Source organism: Enhydra lutris, unplaced genomic scaffold (genome assembly GCF_002288905.1).
Source record: "Enhydra lutris kenyoni isolate GAN:26980312 unplaced genomic scaffold, ASM228890v2 scaffoldscaffold9, whole genome shotgun sequence".
Lineage (NCBI taxonomy): Eukaryota > Metazoa > Chordata > Mammalia > Carnivora > Mustelidae > Enhydra > Enhydra lutris.
The window spans coordinates 72020238-72042436 of record NW_019154093.1 but is presented as its reverse complement, the minus strand read 5'-3'; the positions used below and the strand labels follow the sequence as shown (position 1 = coordinate 72042436).

General features: G+C 38.5%; 1 protein-coding gene across 1 annotated transcript in view; it reads left to right on the top strand.

Annotated features, from left to right (window-relative positions):
- The window catches only part of LOC111142837 (vav guanine nucleotide exchange factor 3), a 367424-nt gene that overhangs the window by 224871 nt on the left and 120354 nt on the right, over positions 1–22199 (top strand). Inside the window, exons 16-18 of the mRNA XM_022496164.1 lie at positions 7566–7667; positions 7973–8073; positions 19817–19842. Coding sequence (XP_022351872.1) covers positions 7566–7667; positions 7973–8073; positions 19817–19842 — 229 coding nt within the window. The remainder of the gene's footprint in view (positions 1–7565; positions 7668–7972; positions 8074–19816; positions 19843–22199) is intronic.

Below are 22199 nucleotides of genomic sequence, written 5' to 3'. Positions count from 1 at the left end.
AAGCAATTAATGTCCAGAAATGACTATTTCCAAACCTCGTGTTTGCTGTAGTCTTGATGTTCTGGAACATCCATTATCTCTACGTTTACTGATGAGGCTGAATAGTTTATTACAGGCTTCTCAGTCAGTTGCGTTTCTTGATCAGTTTCTTGGTTGTATCCTTTGCCAAGTTTTCTGTGGGTCAAGTTTATCATTGTACTATCACTGACTAGTAATAGCTTCTTTTATACCAAGAATATTTTTGCATATGTTGCAAACACTTAATTCTGTTTGTCTTTGCTTTTTAATTGCCTTGTGATATTTTTAGCACAGTGATTAAGAGCAAAGGCTTTGAGACACATCTTTGCCTCAGATCCTGTTCAGTGACATATTATCTGTGTACTTTAGTCAGGTTGCTTGTACATATTCTTGTGATTATCCCTGTTCTTTTCATCTCGAAAAAGAGGAGATGTAAGGAATACATTGAATAATGCACATTTGCTATAGAAACTGGAAAACACAGATAACTTTAAGATGAAAAAAAAAAAAAACTTGCATAATGCCTTTACCTATTGTTCTCATTTTCATATATGTAAGCAAGTAGTTATGTATGTTATGTTAATCACAGTTATGGATATAGTTTGGTAGCAACTTATTATTCTATAATATATTGCAAATATATTATATGGCTAATATATATGTTCTTTTTCATTTCTGAGTGTTGTATTCTATGGCATAGGTGTACTAGAATATGTTTCCTTATTTTTTAATTAAATCAATTCCAATTTTTAATTATTAAAAATGTTGTAATGAACCCTTCGTGATTATTTCTAATAAGTAGAATTTTATGTCAGAGGATTAGTAAATCTTTCAGGTTAAATTTCGGATATTTCTGTAGCTTTATCCACACTAGGTATTATTTGTTTTATCCCTTGTTTTTGCCAATTCGATATGTGAAATGATATCTTATTTAAATTTGCATTGCTTTTTGTTACCAGTAACTTAAGCATGTTTTATGTGTTTATTGATTGTTTTATTTCTTCTTTCTTAGTAAGTTGCTCTGTTGATTCCTTTGCTAATTTTTCAGTTGGGGTCTCCATTTTTTTCTTACAGATTTTTCAAGAACATTTATATATTGCAAGGACATTAATCCTTTATCATACACATCATAGATATTTTCCTACTTTCTGGGCGTTTTTTTTGTTTGTTTTAGTTTTTAATTCAAGGAAAATTTTGGGTTTTTAAAAATAAATCCATTCAACTTTATTTTTTACATTTAAAGATTATGTAGTCATCAGTATTTCCTTCAAGTGTTCAGGTTTCTATCTAAATTTTATATTTAGATGTAGAAATAAAGTGCATGAGGACAGAAGTTCTGTCCATCTTATTCCTCATTGCTGGCTGTGTTCATGGCACATCATAGGTATGTAATACATATTTGTCAAAGAAATAATATCAATCTTTAAGCTTTATATCCTTATAAAAATAGGTGATAGTAATGTGATTTCCTTAACATTTTCAAAAACCTGGGAATTTTCTGAAACATATTTATACTTTGTTATTTTTTCTTTGTCTAGAACATTCTTCCTTTTCACCTGCTAAATTTCTGATTATCTTTAGATCTCAATGCAAGGATTGTTTCTGTAGGAAAGCCTTCTTTGATAATCTGTTCACAAGGTCACTTTCCAAGTTGTAAGTTTTCCTAACACTGTCTTTGACACACCTGTAATTTCATAGTTGTTTATGGAATTACTTAGATATTTATTTTCCCCATCAGCACCAAACAACAAAAACTATGTTTCTGCTCATTGTTGTATCCCACTGCCTAGCACATATTATGTGTTTAACAAGTTTTTCTTTTTTTGAGCAGATAAGTAAATGAACAGACTGTCACAAAAATCACATAGCATGTCTGTGCACATGTTTGGTCCCCTGCAAGACTTTATCTTCTCTATTATTGATCTTTCTGTCTGTCTCGTTGTCAGTCCCATACAGATTTAATAATGTACCCTTAAAAAACATTGTAGTATCTCTTAGATTATGATGACTTCCTACGTACTCCCTATAATAATTTGTCTTCGTTTTCACATTTTCCGATTATCCTCACACATTTATTCACCTAGTTGAATTTTATAATGATTTCTCTCTTTTTTTTCTTAAGATTTTATTTATTTATTTGACAGAGAGAGCACAAGTAGGCAGAGCAGCAGGCGGTGAGGGGGGGGAGGTAGGGGAGAAGCAGGCTCCCCGCTGATCAGAGAGCCCGATGCGGGACTCGATCCCAGGACCCTGAGATCATGACCTGAGCTGAAGGCAGAGGCTTTAACCCACTGAGCCACCCAGGCGCCCCTATAATGATTTCTCAAGTTAAAAAAAAAACAACAACAAAAACAACTGTGTGTGTGTGTTGCTGTGTTAACATGTGTTGGTTTGGGGGAAAGGAGCTGTTTTAACTTTATCAGTTAATCTGAGAGACTGTGTATTATAAAATATGCAAACTTCGTATTCAGCAGTTAGCTTTTCTTTACTTGAATACTTTTGATTTTCCTCTGTTAATTTTTAAATTTTATTCATATAGAACCTGAACATTTCATGCTAGGATTTTTCTTAGACATTTTTGTGCAGGAGAGAGTAAGCTTGGTAAATTTGGGTTTGCTGTCTTTAAAATAAGGGTCTGCTTACAGGGTTGTCCCTTGGCTGGCATTCTGGGAACTTCTGCTTTGAAATGCCCCCTCTTGTGCCAAGCGGTAAGGTCATTTGGTGTGCCAAGGGGACTGAATTTCATCGTGCCAACCTAGCTAGACTTTTTTTGTTTTTTGTTTTTTAAACCATGTGATTTATGGTAAGCATCTGCTTTCCTTCTGGGAGCTTTTAATGATTGTGGCTGATCATGCTGGTGATCATGATGGCGGATCATGATGGTGGCCTGTGTGACCAACCTGTGAAAAAACTTGTACTTTGAATCTCAAGGAATGTTGCTGGATGAAAACACTACCCACGTGTTCCTGCACTTCACTGCTGGAGAATGTTTGGAGCTTAGAGATACATTTTTCCAGATACCATCTGATGTGCCATGTCTTCTTACTAGTTTCATTAGTTTGCATTTCTTCTTTTAGTTTTTCCCAGTTGTCCCAATAATGTCATCTCCAAATGATATCTTGTGTTTGTTTTTTTTTTTTTTACAATACTCTTACATTAATTTTTGTCCTATTAAATTGATCAGATCTTCCACAACAATGCTAAATAATTGACTTCAGCAAACTTTCTTCACATGGCAAGGTCTGTGTACCTCTAGTGTATAACCTATGGCTTATGAGCATTTGGGAAAGAAGATGCATGCAAAGGACATGCTAGAACTTAAAACACTTTCTATGCCCTTGCTAGAAGTTTTAGCTTTATCCCTGTAGGCCGTAGGAACCAGCAGAAATCTTAAAGGGAGGGAGTGACCTATTTTTATTTTTTGAAGGCAATTCTGGAAGTAGTATGGGAGATGGCTTTAAGTAGGGAAAGAAAGAAGATGGAATGATTAAGAAGGCCTTTGTAACAATTTACTTGAGAGATACTGAGGGATTGAATTGGGTACTAAGGAAAAAAGAATGGAACCTGAATTTTTGAGGAGGTATTTTTAAAGTTGAAACAATAGAAATTCATTATGGCTTCAGGAAAGGAGAAATTGGAACAGAAAAGGGGTTAAGGGAAAATGACTATGTAGAAGTTATGAGGGAGAGGGAAAAATTCATTGTACCTCTCAAGTTTCCAGGATAGAAGATAGAGTGAATGTCAGTGGTTGAAATCAGAATTTGGTCAGAGTCCAGTATGTTAGGAAAGGTGTGGAGCTGAGTTTTGTATACCTGTGGAGCCCCTGGGAATGCAGATCCGGAGAATGGAGAAGGGGCCCAGGCTAAGGGGAGGCACATGGTCCTCACCACAGTCTAACAAAAAACCAGATGAGAAGAGGCAAGAATCTAAGGAGAATGTGTCAAGTTAAAAGGAGGTGTAAGAGCATGAGCATACTTTGCCTTTTAAGTATTTGGTTGATTAATTGTATTACTAATGGGCCCTATATGAAGTTAAAGAAATGGGAACATTTTCCTGAGAAAGCTACAAGATTCCATTCAAGTTCTCACAAGTAAACTGTCATATATCAAAACAGGTTCCTTAAATGGAATCCTCTGAGGAGAGCTGCATGACTGAGCAAGTGAGCTAACCTATATTTGACCCTCAGTTCTCATCTATAGATAACCCAGTCCCATATGGTCTTGCTGTGTTCCCTCTTGCTTCATTACAAGAAATGCTCTCTCTAGTGGCCACAGAGATTTTTCTGGTCAAGGAAATGTGGTATTAACCCCTGTGTAAGATCTCACCTCTTTCCTTGGTCCCTGCCAACCTCTGCTACCTCATTTCTTTCATCTCTCTTTTTCACTCATTGTGCTCTGGCTAAGGGATCCTTCTTTCCGTTCAGACCTTGGGATCTCTGTTTATGGTAGGTACTTAATATGAATGAGTGACTCTGGCTTCTAGGTTTGTTGTGAGAAGTAAATGTGAAAAAAATATATGAAGAGCCTATTAATGTGCCTGGTGCATTACAAGTGTTCAATAAATGCCACTTTTGGTCATGTTTGTCATTTTTGTTCTTGTGTTACCCACCTGTAACTCTAATAGTTCTCCATATTTTTCTACTCCAATCTACCTTTCCAACTCTTCCCATCCAGCCAACTTACTGTCTTCGGTTTTTGCCTCCCCACAGGCTATAGTCTGTGTGTGCTGATACCTCTCTGCATGTGACTTTTGATATGATTTCATCTAATTCCCTGGACTTTTGCATACATGTATTCTCCTAGGCAACCCTGTTTCTTATCATGCATCTGTGGGTTTCTGGTCCAAAGGACACAGAGGATATAACAGCCTTCCTGCCTGAAATTCTCAGGAGAATGGAAATCCTCTGGGGACTAGGTCCCAGGACTATGAAGGGATTCTTAAAACACACAAGGCACTGTTCTGATTACATCATTATTTTGCGGATTTGGAATCAGCAGCTTGTAAATGGTAGCCAGTGCTTATTGAACACTAACTCTGGGCCAGGCAAAGTCCTAAGCGCTTTACTTACGTTATCTTGGTTTACGGATTGATTTTATGAGTATTCCTGTCATACTTACTAACGGGCCCAAGGTCATGCTGATAGTGACTTACAAGTTAGCATTTAAGCCCAGGTGGTCTAATTTCAGATTCCTGCCCTCAGCTATACTTTTGTATTCTATAGTGCCTCAGTAGCAGTTCCTCGTTCACAGAGTTAACTCTTACTCTTTAGTGTTTAATTTTAAATTTAGAAAATAATACACAGTTATAGGTTTTTTTTTTAAATCTTAAATTCCAGTAGCTCCTCCCTACCATTTTGAGTCTCATTTCACTTATGGCAACTACTATTAACAATATTTTCAGGATTGGTTTTTCTTTCTTTTTTTTTTTTTTTCCTTCTTAAACTCCTTAGTGTGATTCTCCTCCCAGCTTTTTGTTTCCAAAAACTCAGCTTATTCCTAGTTGGCTCATGAAAGTAACTGACAGCGGTGTTCCACCTCTGCCACAGGCAAGCTTATAAAATTAGTTAAATTCTTACTTGTTTGGGGTCCATTTACATTTCTAAAGAAGACCTACTTTTCGTTTACAGTGCCAGGCTGATGAATTCTTCAAGTTCCCAGGACTCTGTAAACTGTTACTTGACAATCCGTGTGTGACTCTATCACCTTGGTGTTCAGAGAAAAATGAGCAACAGGCCTTCCTGGCTGAGGAAATGGGGTTTGATGCTCTTTCAATGCATGGCTTGATGGACTCAAGATTCTCGTGAAGAGAGTTTTGCTTTTAGAACCTTATCTTTTCTCTACTTGTCTATTCATGAAGAGCTATAATTTTTAATCAGGAACACAAAAATACCACGATGGAAATGGCCATGGTTGTCAGCATGCAGAAGAACATTTTCCTAAAAAGTGAGGTCACCAGAAGCATGGAGCCGAGAAATCCCAGATGGCACTAATATTTGATTTCATTTTTAGCACGCTCATATTCAGCAGATGGATTGGAAGGCTGACCTCTCTGACACTTCTGCATCACTGCCTGCTACTCCAGTTGCCTTTGCGCATGTTTTTTCATAACAATTCTCCTGGCCCCTCAGAGATTGATGCCTGGTCGCCCGCCTGCACCAGGCTTCATTACACCAAGGCTCCGTGTGGTTGAGAGTTGCTGTATTCTATAAAAGGGGAGAAATCCTGGCTCATCAGTGTCTCAGACTTTTCGCACACTCTCAAATTGCTTGTAACGTGTCAGAGAGCATCATCTTAGATTTCCTGATATACCTCCGATTTAGATCTGTTTTTTAGTCCTTTTCTAATTTTTCTGCTTTCTTCTGTGACATAGATAAATTTATGATTACTATTAAAAAAAAACTTCTCTGAAAATGGCTAATGGACTGTTTCCAACAATCTAATTATATTAAAGTGAATATTGTTGAATTCCTCTTTGCACAGAAGCTTCGGGGGCAAAGAGAACGAACCTGGGTTGGAGGGCCTGGCTCTGCCATTTCTTTCACTTTAGTATTGTCCTCAGTTTCCTTGTTTGTAAATTACTGATATCATTAGTGCTGAGTCATTAGGATTGGTGTGAAGGTTAAGCAGACTAACATCATGTGGTCGTTATAGCATTGGCACAAAGTTACTTTGGTTGTGTCATTTTTTTTTTTTTAATCTTACGTCTGTTATGGTAGTTTGTGGTATGCCTCATAGATTCTTTTGCATATGCAGCTAATAAAAATAAAATCTAGGGCGCCTGGGTGGCTCAGTGGGTTAAGCCTGTGCCTTCAGCTCAGGTCATGATCTCAGGGCCCTGGGATAGAGCCCCATCTCAGGCTCTCTGCTCAGTGGGGAGTCTGCTTCCCCCCCTTACCCCCACCCCCACCTGCCTCTCTGCCTACTTGTGATCTCTCTGTCAAATAAATTTTAAAAAGTAAAATCTAAAACACAGTTTTGTTGATTTTTATTTGGATTACAAGGAAGGCAAATTGTTAAAGAGGAAGTTTTTGATAATCAGACTGATGTTTTGTTTTAAAACTTTTTACAAAATTACTTTATTCACTTTTACAGATGATTACATCATCCACATACCTATTTAGAGATGGCTTCCATGGGGTTGAAGCACCCTTTTCCCCTCCTGCCCACCCTCTCTATCTAGTTTATATTTCAGTGACGTGGCTGGGGAAGCTATCACACAGCATGAATATCCAGCAGGTTTTTGTGTTTGTCCTGGCAGGTTGACCTCTGTGGCCATTCTGTAGAGTTCTCTGGGAACCCTCCATTCTGAGGAGGATTAGTTTGCTTAAATCCTTCCATGTTGCTGCTTTGCACGCAACCAGATTTTGGTGCATATTTTAATGCAAAGCCTACTTTTGGCTTAGAAAACATTGCATATTTAATAGCCTTTTGCTTGAATCAGATCTCTGCCCCATGTAATGTTGATGAATTTAGGTTTTAGAGGACTAGACTGCTATTTTGTTGTGAAACTTTCTTTAGGAAGTTACTTTTTTTTCCCCCTTTTTATAGATCGAACATAAGGCCAGACTACGCAGACTCCAATTTCCATGAGTTCAAGATGCACACCTTCAATCGGGTCACATCCTGCAAAGTCTGCCAGATGCTCCTGAGGTAAGCTTGCTTGGTCCTGGTTTTCACTTTAAAAGAGCTGCTATAATTGCTCAGTGTCACAGACTTTTCTAATATCCCAGCCAAAATGTTCTGAAGTGGGGAAATGGCCTTGACAGTTTTGAGCCAACAGATCTTTCCTCAGCCTCCTACCTGGATGCTTCCTTCTGAACCCCAGGAGACCCTCTCCCCTGCTGAGAAGACTTTGCCAAGCTCTGTGTTCCCTTGTTTTCTTTTTGGTGCTTATGGTTTCATAGAGGCAGCATTTAGCACCTTTTAACATATCACTCTCTAATTTTACCTTTCAGAGGAACATTTTATCAAGGCTATTTATGTTTTAAGTGTGGCGCGAGAGCACACAAAGAATGCTTGGGAAGAGTAGACAATTGTGGCAGAGTTAATTCTGCTGGTAAGTCATGTTTATTATTGTGATTCTGCTTTTAATTAGGATATAAAACTTGATAAACATCATTAAGACCTAATTTACTCTTAATATGTGTTTATGGTGGCAGATCTGATTTTGAAACTATCATTTATAAGGACAATTAAAAAAATGTTTTAAATTCCTGTGACTTTTATACGTACCTGGGAGGCAGAAGCCCTTTGGGGGTGGGGGGCCTTGGAAGATTTCGGGCCACCCATTTCATTCACCCTGGCCCCTGAGTCTCACTAATGCTGTACAAATATAGCCAAAGCACACAAATGGAGAAACAAAAACAAAACCGAAAAAAAATTAATTTTCACTTCTTTCTTTAGTCCTTAAATTTCTCCCTTGTTCTCTTAAATATTCAGCTCAGAAATGGTAATGATGCCAAAAGTAAACATCACACAGACTAATTCATGAATTAATGAATTGAATACATTATCATTTTGCAGCATTTAACAGAGAGCATATATCCTTTGGATTTTATGTAAATATTTTCCCCTTGGTTTTTAAAAATAATGCTCCATGACTGTTACATGAGCCAGTTGCCAAGACTGTTGGCAATTATGCATTCAGTAGCCTTTTGCCTCTCTCTGCTCCTCTTGGGCTCTCTTCCTTCTCTTTCTTTTCTGGCCTCTTTATACTTTCTCTTTCTTCTTCTTTCTCTTTGTCCTTTTCCCCTGAGTTTCTCTTGTGTTTTATCAATAAGACCTTTCAAAATCAGTAAAACTTTTTGAACAGAAGAAAGAGATCTTTAACAGCTTGAGTTCAAAAGGTAGCTATGTCAACCTTTGATTTTCCCAAAGGAAAAGGTGGACATTGAATTATTTTGGATAATATGAAGAAGAGTGAAACAGAATAATAGCTCATTTCAGAGCTGAGTTCAGAAAATGGGCAGTTGTAGAAAAGTTGTTAATCCCATTAGAGGACTAGGATCACAGCTCATCCTCTCACTCTGCTCCTCCGGTGGATGGTTTTTAAGATTCCCATGAGCCATGAGCTCTCCATACCAGGCATGGGCAGCTGCAAGGAGGAGCATCCCGCGTTGGTTGAGCACCTGCACTGGGCTATCTGCCAGGCCTGTCCTGCACGAACTCATTCAGTCCTTGGGGCAATGCTTCCCGTTTTCTGATGGGAGTCAGTGTTCATGCAATTGACTTTAAGTCTGCTAAGACAAGGAGACAAGATCAGCACCCACTAAGGTTTCTGAAGGTCAGATAGAGTTGACAAAGTTATAAAATAGAAATGTTATATGTTATTATTATTATTCTTCCTTTGTCCACCTGGTACATCTTACCACTTAAATTTTTGTTGTTCTGACTTTATTTGCCCCATCCTTTAATCTCTTTGAGGACAATTAACATGTTAGGTGTTGGTGGTAGGCTAATGTGTTTTTATAAAGCACCCTCCCCCCACCCCTCCTCCCCCCCGCCGCAAGCCCTGTCTTAGGAGTTTCAGTCTGTGAGGAATGGGAAGTGATCTCATAGTTGGCATGGTTCTTGCCTTCTACTGAAAGAGTACAGGAGAGTAGTTGAGAGTCAAGCAGAAATGGTAGAAATTCTCCTCCTGCCCTTTGCTAGCTATGCAAGCTTGGGGGTGTTAATTAAGCATTCTGAGGTTTTGTATATTCTTGCATAAAAAGGAAATTAGAGGATTATCTTGGGGATCAAATGAAACGATGTTGATGCTTAGCACAGTGTCTGGGTACAATAAAAATGCAGTGTTTCAATCCAGGATGTTACGATGAGAAGTCTGTTTTTATTTTTTGGAGTTTTTTGTTTTGTTTTTGTTTGTTTTGTTTTTATTTTTTTAAAGGCATGGGTTTAATCTGTATTTTTGCTGTGTTTTTATGATGTGGAGCGAGTGTGAATTGAAGAAATAGTGAGCACCGAACTTTGAAGTGACATAAGTGAATGATGCTAAAGGACTACATTTTTAAATTTTACTTGGGAAAAAAAATCAATAGGAAACAGTTGAGAATTCCTGGTCAAGCAGATTAAAAAAAAAAAAAATGCATTCCCTAAGTCATTATTCCAGTATCCTCTGGCCTTCTGTGAGTAACTCTGGGCTGGGAGACTGTGTGTGATGGCAGGGAAGTCCACAAGGTCTGGAGTCTTGGTCTGGTTTGAATCCCTCTCAATGCTTACGCACTGGGTGACTTTGAAACCAGTTACTTAACCTTCGTAAAGTGTTAATTTTTTCCCTTCTAAAACCAGGATAATAAAGGCACCTAGTCTTTAAGTTTATATTCTTTTAAAATAAATACAAAGTGCCAGGTCCTGTTCTAAGTATATTACTGCTGTCGACTCACTTAGTCCTGTATGAATCTTTTAAAGCTGGAATTACTGCTATTCTTGTCTTACATATGAGAAACCAAGGCATGGAGAAATAAGTAACTTGCCTTAGTTGCTTGAGCAATAGAGCAAAGATGCAAATCCAGGCAGTCCAACTCCGGAGCTTGTTCTGAACCCCTGAGTTCTGCTCAGCTGTTTTCTCTGAGAAAGAGAGTTTCTACATTTTTTTAATGCAAAAATACTTCTAAATTCAATTAAATTAGTAACTACCAAATATATTTAGGTTTCAATGCTTTGAAGTGCTGTGAGAAATTCAGGCCTCCCTGGGACTATGCCTGCATTTTTTCCCCATCAAGTGTCTCAGAGCTAGAAGATTAAGACACCTTCAGTTCTAGGATCTGTTATTTTAAGATGAGGAAACTGAGTTATAAAAGTAAGAAATAAGGCCATTATGCCCTGCAGGTTATAGATAATGCTTACTTACACAGATATCATTTTTTAAAAAAGATTTATTTATTAGAGGGAGAGAGATCACAAGTAGGCAGAGAGGCAGGCAGAGAGTGGGGTGGGGAAGCAGGCTCCCTGCTGAGCAGAAAGCCTGATGCAGGGGCTCCATCCCAGGACCCTGAGATCATGACCTGAGCTGAAGGCAGAGGCTTTAACCCACTGAGCCACCCAGGCACCCCACAGATATCATTTATTAAAAGGTAGTATAATTCTTTAAACTCTGTTATAGAATTCACTATAAAGCAGGAAAAAAAAAATTTAAACCTCTGGCTAAATTTACTTCTTGGAGTTTTAAACATAATTCTCTTTCTCTCTTGATTTTCTGCCTTGCACCCAATGTTGTCCTCCATTCTTGTGTTTTATGCATCTGTGTCTCACTCTCTTTCTGTCCTTTCCTGCCCAAGATTTTAAGAGACTGATGGCATTGAATGCTCATAGTCCGTTAATTAGTGGTATGAAGTGGTAAGAACCTGTCAGGAGGCTTCCCTCTTTTGCCTTCAGATGAGGATTTGCTGGGCAGCCCTTCAGAGTAAAAGGCCTTGCTTATCCTGAGTGAAGAGGAGTCTGTTATAGCTGTCAGCAGCTAGGGGTTCTGGGGGTACGCATCTGCTCCTTTCATCCATCCAATCACAGGTAAGACCTGGAGAGCCCAGCATCTATGACAGCACCTATCTGGTCCCCCACAGTTCTAGAAAATTCCATTTTGCATTCTTTCTGTTCCTTTTGTTTCAATTCAGTTAGCTCCTGGAGTGTCCCCCCCAAAGACCCCTTGTAATACAATGTGGGGACTCAAATTAGAGTGTGTTTTTTAAATATTCGAACAGAGGCAGTGGGCACCGTTGCTGTCTACCAGGACACAGGGACCTGGTAAGGCTGGCCTTCCAGGATTTTGGGCCCTGGGAACAGGCTGGTTGGGGTTGGACAGATTTTTCCTCTTCTCTCTTTTTTTTTTTTTTTTTTTTTTTTTTAACTCCCTTAAAGGAATTGGATTACGTGTTTGTTTGTTTTCCAGTGGTGGATTTTCCTAAAACAAAACAAAACAAACACTCCCAAACAGATGCCCTCTAAAAGGTAGAAGTTATGACATCCTATCTTTGAACTCCCCCCTTCCTGTGCTGCAGTGGGTAGTAAGCGTGGGTAGAGTGTGAGTTTGAACTTGATGGGTCTGATGTGAGTGTGGTAGAACAGGCAGAGTTTGGATAACATGGGCAAGCTAGGCCTTATGGGTATTTCCCAGCCAGCAGAGAACCAACATTGGCTGAAGTTTTCTACAGTCCAGGAGCTGGATACAGTAAGAACTTCTTGCACTAGTTCAGAGTGTAATTTTCATGACTGGTTTGACATTGGGAGAAGTATGGATGTACAGGAGGAGGGCAGGAGGAAGGGCAAGATGTCTCAAGGGCTGGAGACATAGGTCACTTGGATAGGGTTCTTTCTGGAGGAGATTGTGACATCATTTCAGGAGAACTTGACTATTTAAATAGCTAATTTTAAATAAGTGAATAGTATTGATTTAATATCAATAGGTGACTTGAGATTGACCTCAACTTTACAGAGCTCTGTAACTCTTTTGCTTATTACAGTCTAACTATATTATCAGGAAGCGAAGAGAGATACTGATCAGGTCAGAGTGAGTCAGGAGTCTACTTGTGGTCCAGAAAGCTGTGTCTAGTAGAAATGGTTACATTATTAACATTGGGTAGTTGGGGTAGAGGCAGTTCCAGAAAGTGGAGCGTGCCATTTTCACTCTATATTGGTCCAGGCAGAGAAGAGGGACTAGTTGAACAAAATGACACTAACCCAGGGGCTAAATGAAAGTGAGAGAACCTTCCATTCTACCTTCTAACTGCCAAGTGTGCTGGTCATCACATTCCAGACCTCACCTAACTCGACCTTTCTCTTTTATTTGGCACTGTTAACCATTCTCCTTGACACACTCCTTCACATCTGTCACATCCCCCATACCATCCTTTGGATATCCGATTCCCTGGCATTAGCTATAACTGACACCCAGGTAGATAAGTCACCAGTTCCACGTAAGGCTTTTCTCCTGAACTTTGGATTCAAAATGTCTATATTCTTCTCACATCTCCCTTCCCAGGTGCCCTGCAGTGACTTCAAATTTCAAACCAACCTCATTAGTCACTAACACAAACTTTCTCCACCTACTCCTTGTCTTAAAGGTCCAACAACCATACACTCACCTGAACCTAGGTGTCAGCCTTGGTTTACCCACCTCTCTCATCTTCATTCACTTACCAGTTGTTCTTTCTTCTCCTCCTAAGGCTCTCCAGAATCCACTGATATGATACTGTTATAGATTAAAAAAAAAAAAATTCAGTGTCACTTGTTTGGACAACTACAAAAGTCTCTTAACTCTTGCTGTTAATTATACTCTTTCTATATGATTTCCAACATGATCTTTATTAAAATCAATTCTGATTGTGTGATTCTACTGCTCCATTCCTTACAGTATAATGCCCAAACTTCAATTGCACTGGAGCCTCTCACTGATCTGAACCATATTTAACTGATGCTCTGACCTCTGGGAAACCCTGGTAGATGGATAAGTGAGTAGACAGACTGACAAACAGATGGATAGATTAATGAGTAGAAGTGTAGCACCAGGGTTTCTGGGCTCTGAGGATCACTGTAGTATTAGAACCAGAAGCAGGAGGCTGTGGGAGATTGGACAGGTTTTGATTCTGCCCTTGTAGAGACCAGAGTCCGACTGGATGTAGGATAAGTGAAATAAAAACCTTATCTAAATCCCTGGCTGGTACTTTAAGAATGAAAGATGGAAAACTTGGCAGACCGTTTGCATTCTTTTCTGGTACTTATGTAAGGGAAGTCTCATGCCCTGAGCATCAACCATCAGGCTTTTGACAGGGGAACCTAGGTTAGGTTACCAAGAAAGAGAACTAGCTCATAAAATGCCTTGTGACAAAAATATCCCAGTTTCTGGGGAAGTATACTCCCTGATCCAGTCAATTCCATTTTTAGAATTCTTGCTTGGCTCTTACTATTTCCTCTCCTTGAAATAGTCTCCCTTTTCTCCTGACAGTTCCAAAATCTACTCTTCCTTTACTTCCTCTCCAAACCCTTTGCCAATCACTTTCCCTCACCTTGGCCACCCAACAGTCATGTGACTTAAATTGTTCACTAATTAGTGTGTAGATTTTATATATTTGCCAATGTTGGGTAATGAAAACACCCCTAAAAGCCTCCAGATCCCATTGGCTTTAATTCATAAACATTTATTTTTCACACATGCACTATTGGCTGTGGGTTATGGCCCTCCAAGGGAACTTCCTTCTAAGTAATGGCTTAGGGATCCAAGATGGTTCTTGGATCTTCTGATGCTGTAGAATCAACACATGGCTTCCTGGGTAGCTGTTCTTAAAACCCCTAGACTGAAGTGATAGCATTTTTTTTTTTTTTTAAATCACAGTGTATTGGTTAAAACTACTTAAATGGCCTCACCTTAATTACAAGGGGGAGGTGGGCAATGTAGTGGGGTACATGGAGTGTTTGGTGGGCATGACTGTCTTTGCCACTCTTCATTGCCTCTAGGTGACTATATGCTCCTTCACTGTAGGGAATGTGTTTCTCATCTTTTGTATTCATCCCTTATCCAAAGTCAGGGTACTTAACCTCAAGTCATTACTCCATTTTCCCAAAGTAGGTACATCTTAGCCAAATACCGTCTTTAATAGTGCTTGGATGTGGTTAGATACCAACCAGTAAGCATGTGAAATAGCTCTTGGGCATTTCTTCTTGTGGAAGTTAAGCCTGTGGATGTTGTCTTCCCTGAATTTAGAAACCTTTTACATTTCATGCTCTATCTCCCTTAAATTTACCTAGTCTTCATTCATCCTCAAAATAATAATTACTTGGCAAAAATGCAGTGCATTTGTGAATGAAGGAAGTAATTCATTCATATTAATATTTGACTGTGACAGATTATTAACTCAACTGCATTTGAAGTATGAAGAAAAGGTGCTTTAAGGTTTTTTTTTTATATTTATAAGACAAACGATGCAACTTGGAAACAAATTTGAAGGTTGGATGATTAGTTTATGTCTTAACACTTTAGAATTTACATGGATATAAAGAGCGGGCCATTTCACTCTCTAATTTTCACTGAACTTGAGTTGACTCCTCCACGTTCACCATGGCAACTTCAATGATCAGCACATACATGGGCTCTGAAGTATGCTGCCAAAACTTTCCAACCTTAATAATGAATAGGTATGAACTCCATTATATAAGCCTCTCTCAACAAGTCACTGCAAAGCTCATGTAATTCTAGAGAGGTATTGCTTTCTCACAGCACACCACTGTGAAGGTCTAATCCGAAACTGCAATCTTACGGGGACATTTGTGTTTTCCCCTGCTAAAACCCTGTTGGTTCCCTTCTTACCCTGACATTGAGCAATATCACTTGCTTTGCATGCTCTCGGTTTAAACAAAGAAAGTAGCACTGGAAGGCAAATATTGGTGGAGCAGACAACTGGTTTAATGCATCTTTTCCTTTAGTAGGAATGCAAGCCTCAGCTGCTCTAATACTTAACCGAAGCAGGTCTCCGTTTGAGTCTCTGTTTAATCGCTCTTTTATCTAGGCCAGCTGCTGCTCCTGATGCTGCCATAGCCCTTCCTAATTGGAAGCGAGTTGCCTTAGTATCCTATCAGTTTAAACCGGCAGGATTGCTACCTAGAACCTGCACCCCAAACTGGCATCAGAAATAGCTCCTTTATAAATAGTATTGCAGTATTTTATCAAAAGAGATAAGCTTTTAGTATATAATTTTATTTCAGTCTTGTACCGCTAGGTATTTTATCAGATTACTTTTACACGAACTGAGGCTTGATCATTGATTTCGTAATGAAAAAATGACTTTGGTTCTACTTCATATTACTTAAAGCCTTTCCCATAAATTAGTCCTCTTTTTTAACTTACTGAGAAAATTTCATACTTAAGGATAGTTATTATTCCTTCCACTTAACTATTTAGATAAGTTTAATGATTTATTGATGATTATTAAAGTGAACTGGAAAATATTATGCTGTTATATTTCCGTTAGAGCTACTGAGAAGACTCGAAATCAAAGCCTCTTTCCAAGTATCATTTTTTTTTTCAAAATAAGATTGCTGTAGATCCAATTGGTAAACACAACATTTGTGTAAGTTCAAAATTTGATCAGTGCAACTGTCTTTTAATGTTTTACAAAAATATCACATTAGCCATGATGACAAGGCACCTTCAAAAGTTATATTGGTTATTACTTTTCTGTGGCCCCTTTTGAGACAAACAGTCTTACTGGACATTGATTTGTTTAGTTTTAACAAATAGAACTTCAGATAAGGGACAAAGCAAACTGTGCAATCATGTATGCACCGAGAGCCACTTGTATTGGCAAAACAAATATAATAGGACTGAATTTTTTGTTTAAACAAATGAATTGTATTAAGTGAATCTAAAGCCTCAGTGAAAAACATTTCTTTTACACAAATATGCACGTTGAACCCTGTGCTGGCATTGAAGATGGAGTTCAGCAAAGCCTCCAAACACCTCAGTAACACCCCTTCTCTGAATTACTTCAAACCAGTTGGGACTTGATGAAAGAACGCGAGGTATAAACCCCTTGAGGGCCTATGAGTCACCATCTAGAAAGGCTCTTAAAAGGGTAAGAACATTTTATAGTTTGATCAATAGGAGTCTGAGAATAGGCTGCAGGATAAAGACAAGTTGAGGATTAAAAACTTTTGGAAACTTGAAGAATTGAATTATTCTCCTAAGGAAGTTCCCAGGAGAAAAAGAGAGAGAGAGAGGAAAAGGAAGACTTTTTCATCAGATCTCAAGCAGCAACCTTTCTGTTGGGTCAGAATTCAGCTAAAAGAGATTTGATGGTCATCAGCCCTTGTTATCTTAGTCTTGATGCAGAACTGTGACACCCAAAGTGCCTTTTAAGGACCAAGTTCCTGTCGTACAATAGTTTTGGGTCCATGTCAGGAGGAGGTTGAGGCAGTGTTGGAGACTTCAAAATTAGAGCAGCTTTTCCATAGAATATTTCATTGAAAGAGACCCTTATTCAATTTTTCTAGCCAGTATAAGCTTTTACTTTGAAAACGTATGAAGTGGTGTGGGTAGTTGGGGCTTCCTTTCTCTTGTCACTGTTATTTTAATATAAGTGAAAAATCTGTTGCATTAATATGGTTATCAGGATTTAGATTCTCTTTGTAAAGGAGGCAGACAGTTCAATGCTGTGGCCACTGGAGCACATAAAAAGTAATAACTAAAGGAGTCTGGATAAGAATTGGTTCTAAGAGTTATTTCTAGTCTTTTGGGTTTTGCCCTATTCTTAGAAAATTTACAGAACCCTACCATGCGATAGAAGTAAACAAAAGCTGAGACTTTCAAGAACCACTGCTCATGTGCTGTGCCCAGCATGAGAATATCAGAGTGTGAACTTCTCCAGGCAAAGTCCATGGGCCTCTTTCCTGGATGACAGGGTAAAGGGTAGACCTGGTGACCATGAGGACAGAAGGTGGTGACATGGAAAGGTAAGCCCCAAGTAAGACTCGTGTCCTTAGAGTTGGAGTTGCATCTAGCAGAAAGCTCTTTTTCCATTTTTCCTACTTGGGTTACACGGAAGAGGCTTTGTGTGGAGCAGTTCTTAGTACATCTAGTCAGAATTATGAGGAAAGCTGGTTTGCTTGATGAGACATTAAAGAGAGAAAGCTAGAGCCAACAGGAAGTGGGTAATTGAAAGAGGGAGATTGAGTAAGCTGGTGAGCACAGTCTAGATTGCTTCTGGCTTTGTACTAGTCCCATGCGAGCCTTGCTGGGACCTCTTACTCTCTTGTTTCTGTAATAGGTGCTCACTCCTGCAGAAAGCCAGCTAACTTGCACTTGAACCCTATGCAACAAGATAGGAAGAGCCTGTCAGTGAGTGTCTTCTGTTCCTAGATCTTATTTTCTGGGTAAAGAGATGCAAGTGTCTGAGATACCATCTCTTCCCCAGGAACTTCCCAGGGAAGCAACCAGATGAACATTGCAGAGCATGGTGTTTCCCCGGCTACCACAAGGGTGATCATAGGGTTCGTACAAAAATATGAAACATTTAAAGCATACTATAAAAGACCTACTCATAAGGACATAAAAAATCTTCTATGCAAAGAGTCAGAAAAAATTACAGTTTTTTAATTGAAATTAGGTTGCATATTCATTTATGAATACTGAACCCAAAAGACCTAAGGTTTTTCCACTTTAGAGAACATCTAGAAATAGTCCAGGCTTCCCTCAGTCTCCTTGGCTGGAAAACTTAACCTCTTCTCCCATTTGGAGCTTCTTGCAGTTGATGATTCTTAGTTCTGACTCTTTCTCTAATCCGCCAGTAGGAGAAAAAAAGTAGATTAGGGCTATTCTGGCATATAGGTCTTCCTGGTCAAACCAGTGAAACAGCTATCACACCTGCTCTGTTAGGAACCTCTGCTCACATAACTGGGGTTCGAGGTCTGGATGTAGCATCCAGCTGAATGGTACTTATATAGACCCTCTCCCCAACCTGATCCTCTGAGGCAGTCTTTCTTATGAAACATTGCATATTTCTAAATGAGGAGAGAAAGAAGTGAAATAGCTTTCTGCCCAGGAATACTCCTTTGGAAAGGCCAACTTCAGACCTGGCAAAGATGCCTTCAGAGAAAGCAGTCATGTGAAAGTCAGGGTGAAGGGATTTGAAGTTGACAGAGGAATGCAGACTTAACTTTTCTCCAGAAAGGTGACTTTTTGGTCACATATCTTACATTTTCATTAATCAGGAGTAGTGCTTTATAAAACAAAACAAAGCAAAACAACCTTCTGTTCCATGCCCCAGGCAGCTTCCTGTGTAAAGCAGTCTGTGGCAGCTCGTCCTGTGTTCTGGTCAGAATTTTCCCCTTGAACTCTGCTTGTGGGGCTTCTTGGATCGTCTTATGGGAACAGTTTACAGAGCTCTTGTTTCAGCCTGCCCGTTCTTTCCTGATATTTCCCTCAATTTCTTCTGTTCTCAGATCCTTCTTTAGAGGGTCATTTTGGATGGAAAAACTATAGGCGTAGGCTCAAAATGATGAGGTGTTTTCCTTCATAGCCTGGCAAAGCGATAATGTGAATAAGTGCTCCTGGGAATGGGGAAGGAAAGCATCAGCCCCCAGGTGTCCATGCACAGTGGGCGCCTTTCCTCTCAGTGACCCTTTACCTTTCTGCCGCTGTAGTCACCTGCAGATCTCAGGGCCCTTTATAACTGCTCATTATTTTTAAGAACTAAATGTAATGAAGATACTGTTGTTTCTATTTACAGATAGGGAAACTAAGGCTGAAAGGAAAATTATCATTGGAATCAAATTCTGTCAGTTCTTTATTTCCCTCTTTGAAGCAAACTGTATTTCCCCTCAAATAAAAAATAAGAGTTATAGCCACTTAATGAGAAAAAAATCCATGTGCAATATTGTGCAGTGTTAAATTTGCAACTGTTATAGTTGGTGAAATACCTTTGTAACTTAGAGTGTCTGGATTCTTAAAACTAGGTGTGTTGAAAGACAGGTTCCCACCTAGCTTTCTTTCATGCATGTAAATTCAGTGCAAGCCTCTGTTTTAAGGAGCTTTATGTGGTTGGATTGACATTGCCTAATCAACAATTGAAAAAGTTAAGCATAACCTAGAAGTCATTTAGAACTATGAGTCACTTCCCTGACAAGCCAATAAGGCAAGAGAACCTGGGTTGCAAAACAATTACTAGCCCAGCCTGAGGGACCCTGGAAATATATTACAAGTATCAGTTAGGGAAACAAAGCAGCAGTGTTTTACCAAGCTGCAGAGAACAACCTAAGGTTGCTAACCAAACAAAATAACCTTGCACTGACAATGCCAATTTTTACATTTGTTTCAGAATCAGGGACGCTCAAACCACCAGAGGTAAGATTAACTCCTAAATTTTTATTATATAACTTTTGCATTTCAGGTTGTTGTTTAACTTAAGCAGGCTTGAGCTTTTAGAATGTGAAATGTGCTTCTTAAAATGGATAAAAACAGAACTAGAGTGAGCAACCAAGTGCTTGTGAATGAAATGCACAGGTTAAATCAGAGGAATTTTCAGTCAGTCACCGCCTGAAGATCTTAGGTAGAGGAAAAATGAATATTTAAGAATATCTATGAAATGGAGGCTTTCAGAATCTTAGTACTTACGCAGGTAAATTTCAAATGTTGTAACAGTGTGTGGTACTGATATGGGGATACTTTTCTCTAGTTTCCTGCAGAATTCCACAAACCCCTGGAGTTTATAAAACTTAATGCATCTGTATTCATTGGAATGAAAATCTTTGATCCTGCTCATATAGAAGGAAGGTAGCCCTCATCCCAGGGAATTGGTAGACCTATCCCTGTCATGAAACATTGCATTGCTGCCCAACATTTGCTAGTCCTGAAAAGTTCTAACATTGTTCATCTAAGGATATGGATTCATATTTCTAGTAGTTTTCTGTTTTGAGCACAAACATGATTTGTATCATGTCTTATTGATCAAAGCAAGATCTGATAACATTTTCTTTTGGTTTAACACAGTCTCAGGTCTAATGGCTTAGAACTGTGTGATCCTTCTCACCTCTCAGGATAAGCTATTTTTTAAAAAATATGAAAGAGTGAAAAATATAACAGGTTCTAGACCATTGCCTTGGCCTTTAACCAAAAGTATCATATTTCTCATCTGACCTCCAAATTTCTCTGTGACCTTATCACAGAGAAAATTAAAATATAAAATGCATATGATTACTTGTAGAAACCAAAAGTATAGTAACTTGAGAATTTCAGAGTAGAAGAATGACAGAAAAATTCTATACAAATTTATTTTAACACATAATAATTATATATCATTAAGAGTGGTGTAATATTTTTTAATAGGCTGGCATTTGTGCCATTGGTAAAAATAATGAAAAGTACTGTAAGACATCAAATAAGAAGTAATTGTTTCTGCTTCTCTTTTGCATAAGTGTGTAATTTGCACGTAGTGAGAGTGATGTGAGGGGGCTCATATGCACCCCTTCGGTGTCTCAGTTAACTATATTTTAAAGTCTAGAATCTAGATCAAGGAATAGTTCATATAAGTTCTTCTAGGGCTAAAATAAATTAATGTGAAATTTCTTTCAGTGTTTAGTTGACTGGTGAAGTTTTTCATGAGGACTGTAAGGACGCTGCCTGTGTAAATCTTGTAGAACAGCTTCCTTTCTCTTATCCTCATGCTATTCTTATATTATGGAGATCAAATTCCTCTTAGAGCTCTGAACTTTGCTACTTTACAAAAAATATATATATATTTTTTCCCAAACAGGATGATTTCACTTGATTTTATTTAAATGTGAGGTGAAGTGAGTATATTTATAGAAAGTGCGCTAATAAGAAGTGATTAATAATTTTCATATGATACTAAATAATTCTCTCCAGGCATTTTATCCTCTTAAAAAATTACATGGAAGCCTATTATGAAGTGAATTAATTTTCACATTGACTTTTTTTTTTTAACTGCAGCATCAGTGGTTTAGTGACTTGCTTAACTTTTGAATACAATAAGTGCAATTTTTTCTTTAATGTGTGATTCTGCTAATAATCTTTATTTTGGATGTGTAATTATAGTTACTGGCCAACCTATTTGGAAATCTTAGCTTGGTTTAAGGAGAAGTGTAACAAAAGAACATTAAGAAGCATCTGTTGCCTTATACCTCCCCACCAAGACTGTGTGTAAGCCGTTTACCTCTTTGAGGCAGATGCTTTATGATGCTCGGGAGTCTTCCCAGAAATAAACAATGTGCTCTGTGAGCTGCATCTCTCCCCCTCTCATGAAGACCTTCTTTCTCTCCATATACCAGTTTGTAGTCCTATTCTGTTCCCCTTTGATAGCTATGATTGTGACTTTTCTATTTTTAATTTTACACTTCATTCTCAAAGGAAACAGGTCAGTTTTCAGTAGCCACAACATCTGTAGGCCTTCATGACAACACCTGGGATGTTCATCCCACATCCCACTCTGGAGTGGACCTTCAGAAGCTGCCTCTAGCTGTAGGAAGTAAGATTTTCATATGTATCCATTTAACACATATGTACTCTAAATCCATTCCTTAAAGGTTTTTCTACCTTTAAATCAGATAGAGGAACGAAAGCCAGCTCCATAGCAAATTAACCTTTTCTTATTTTGTTGGTAAAATCAACGGAGAATTTAATTTCTCCCAAAAGGCAAGAAGAGATTCTTGGGTGATGGAAGTAGTTCTTTTAGAGAAAGACAG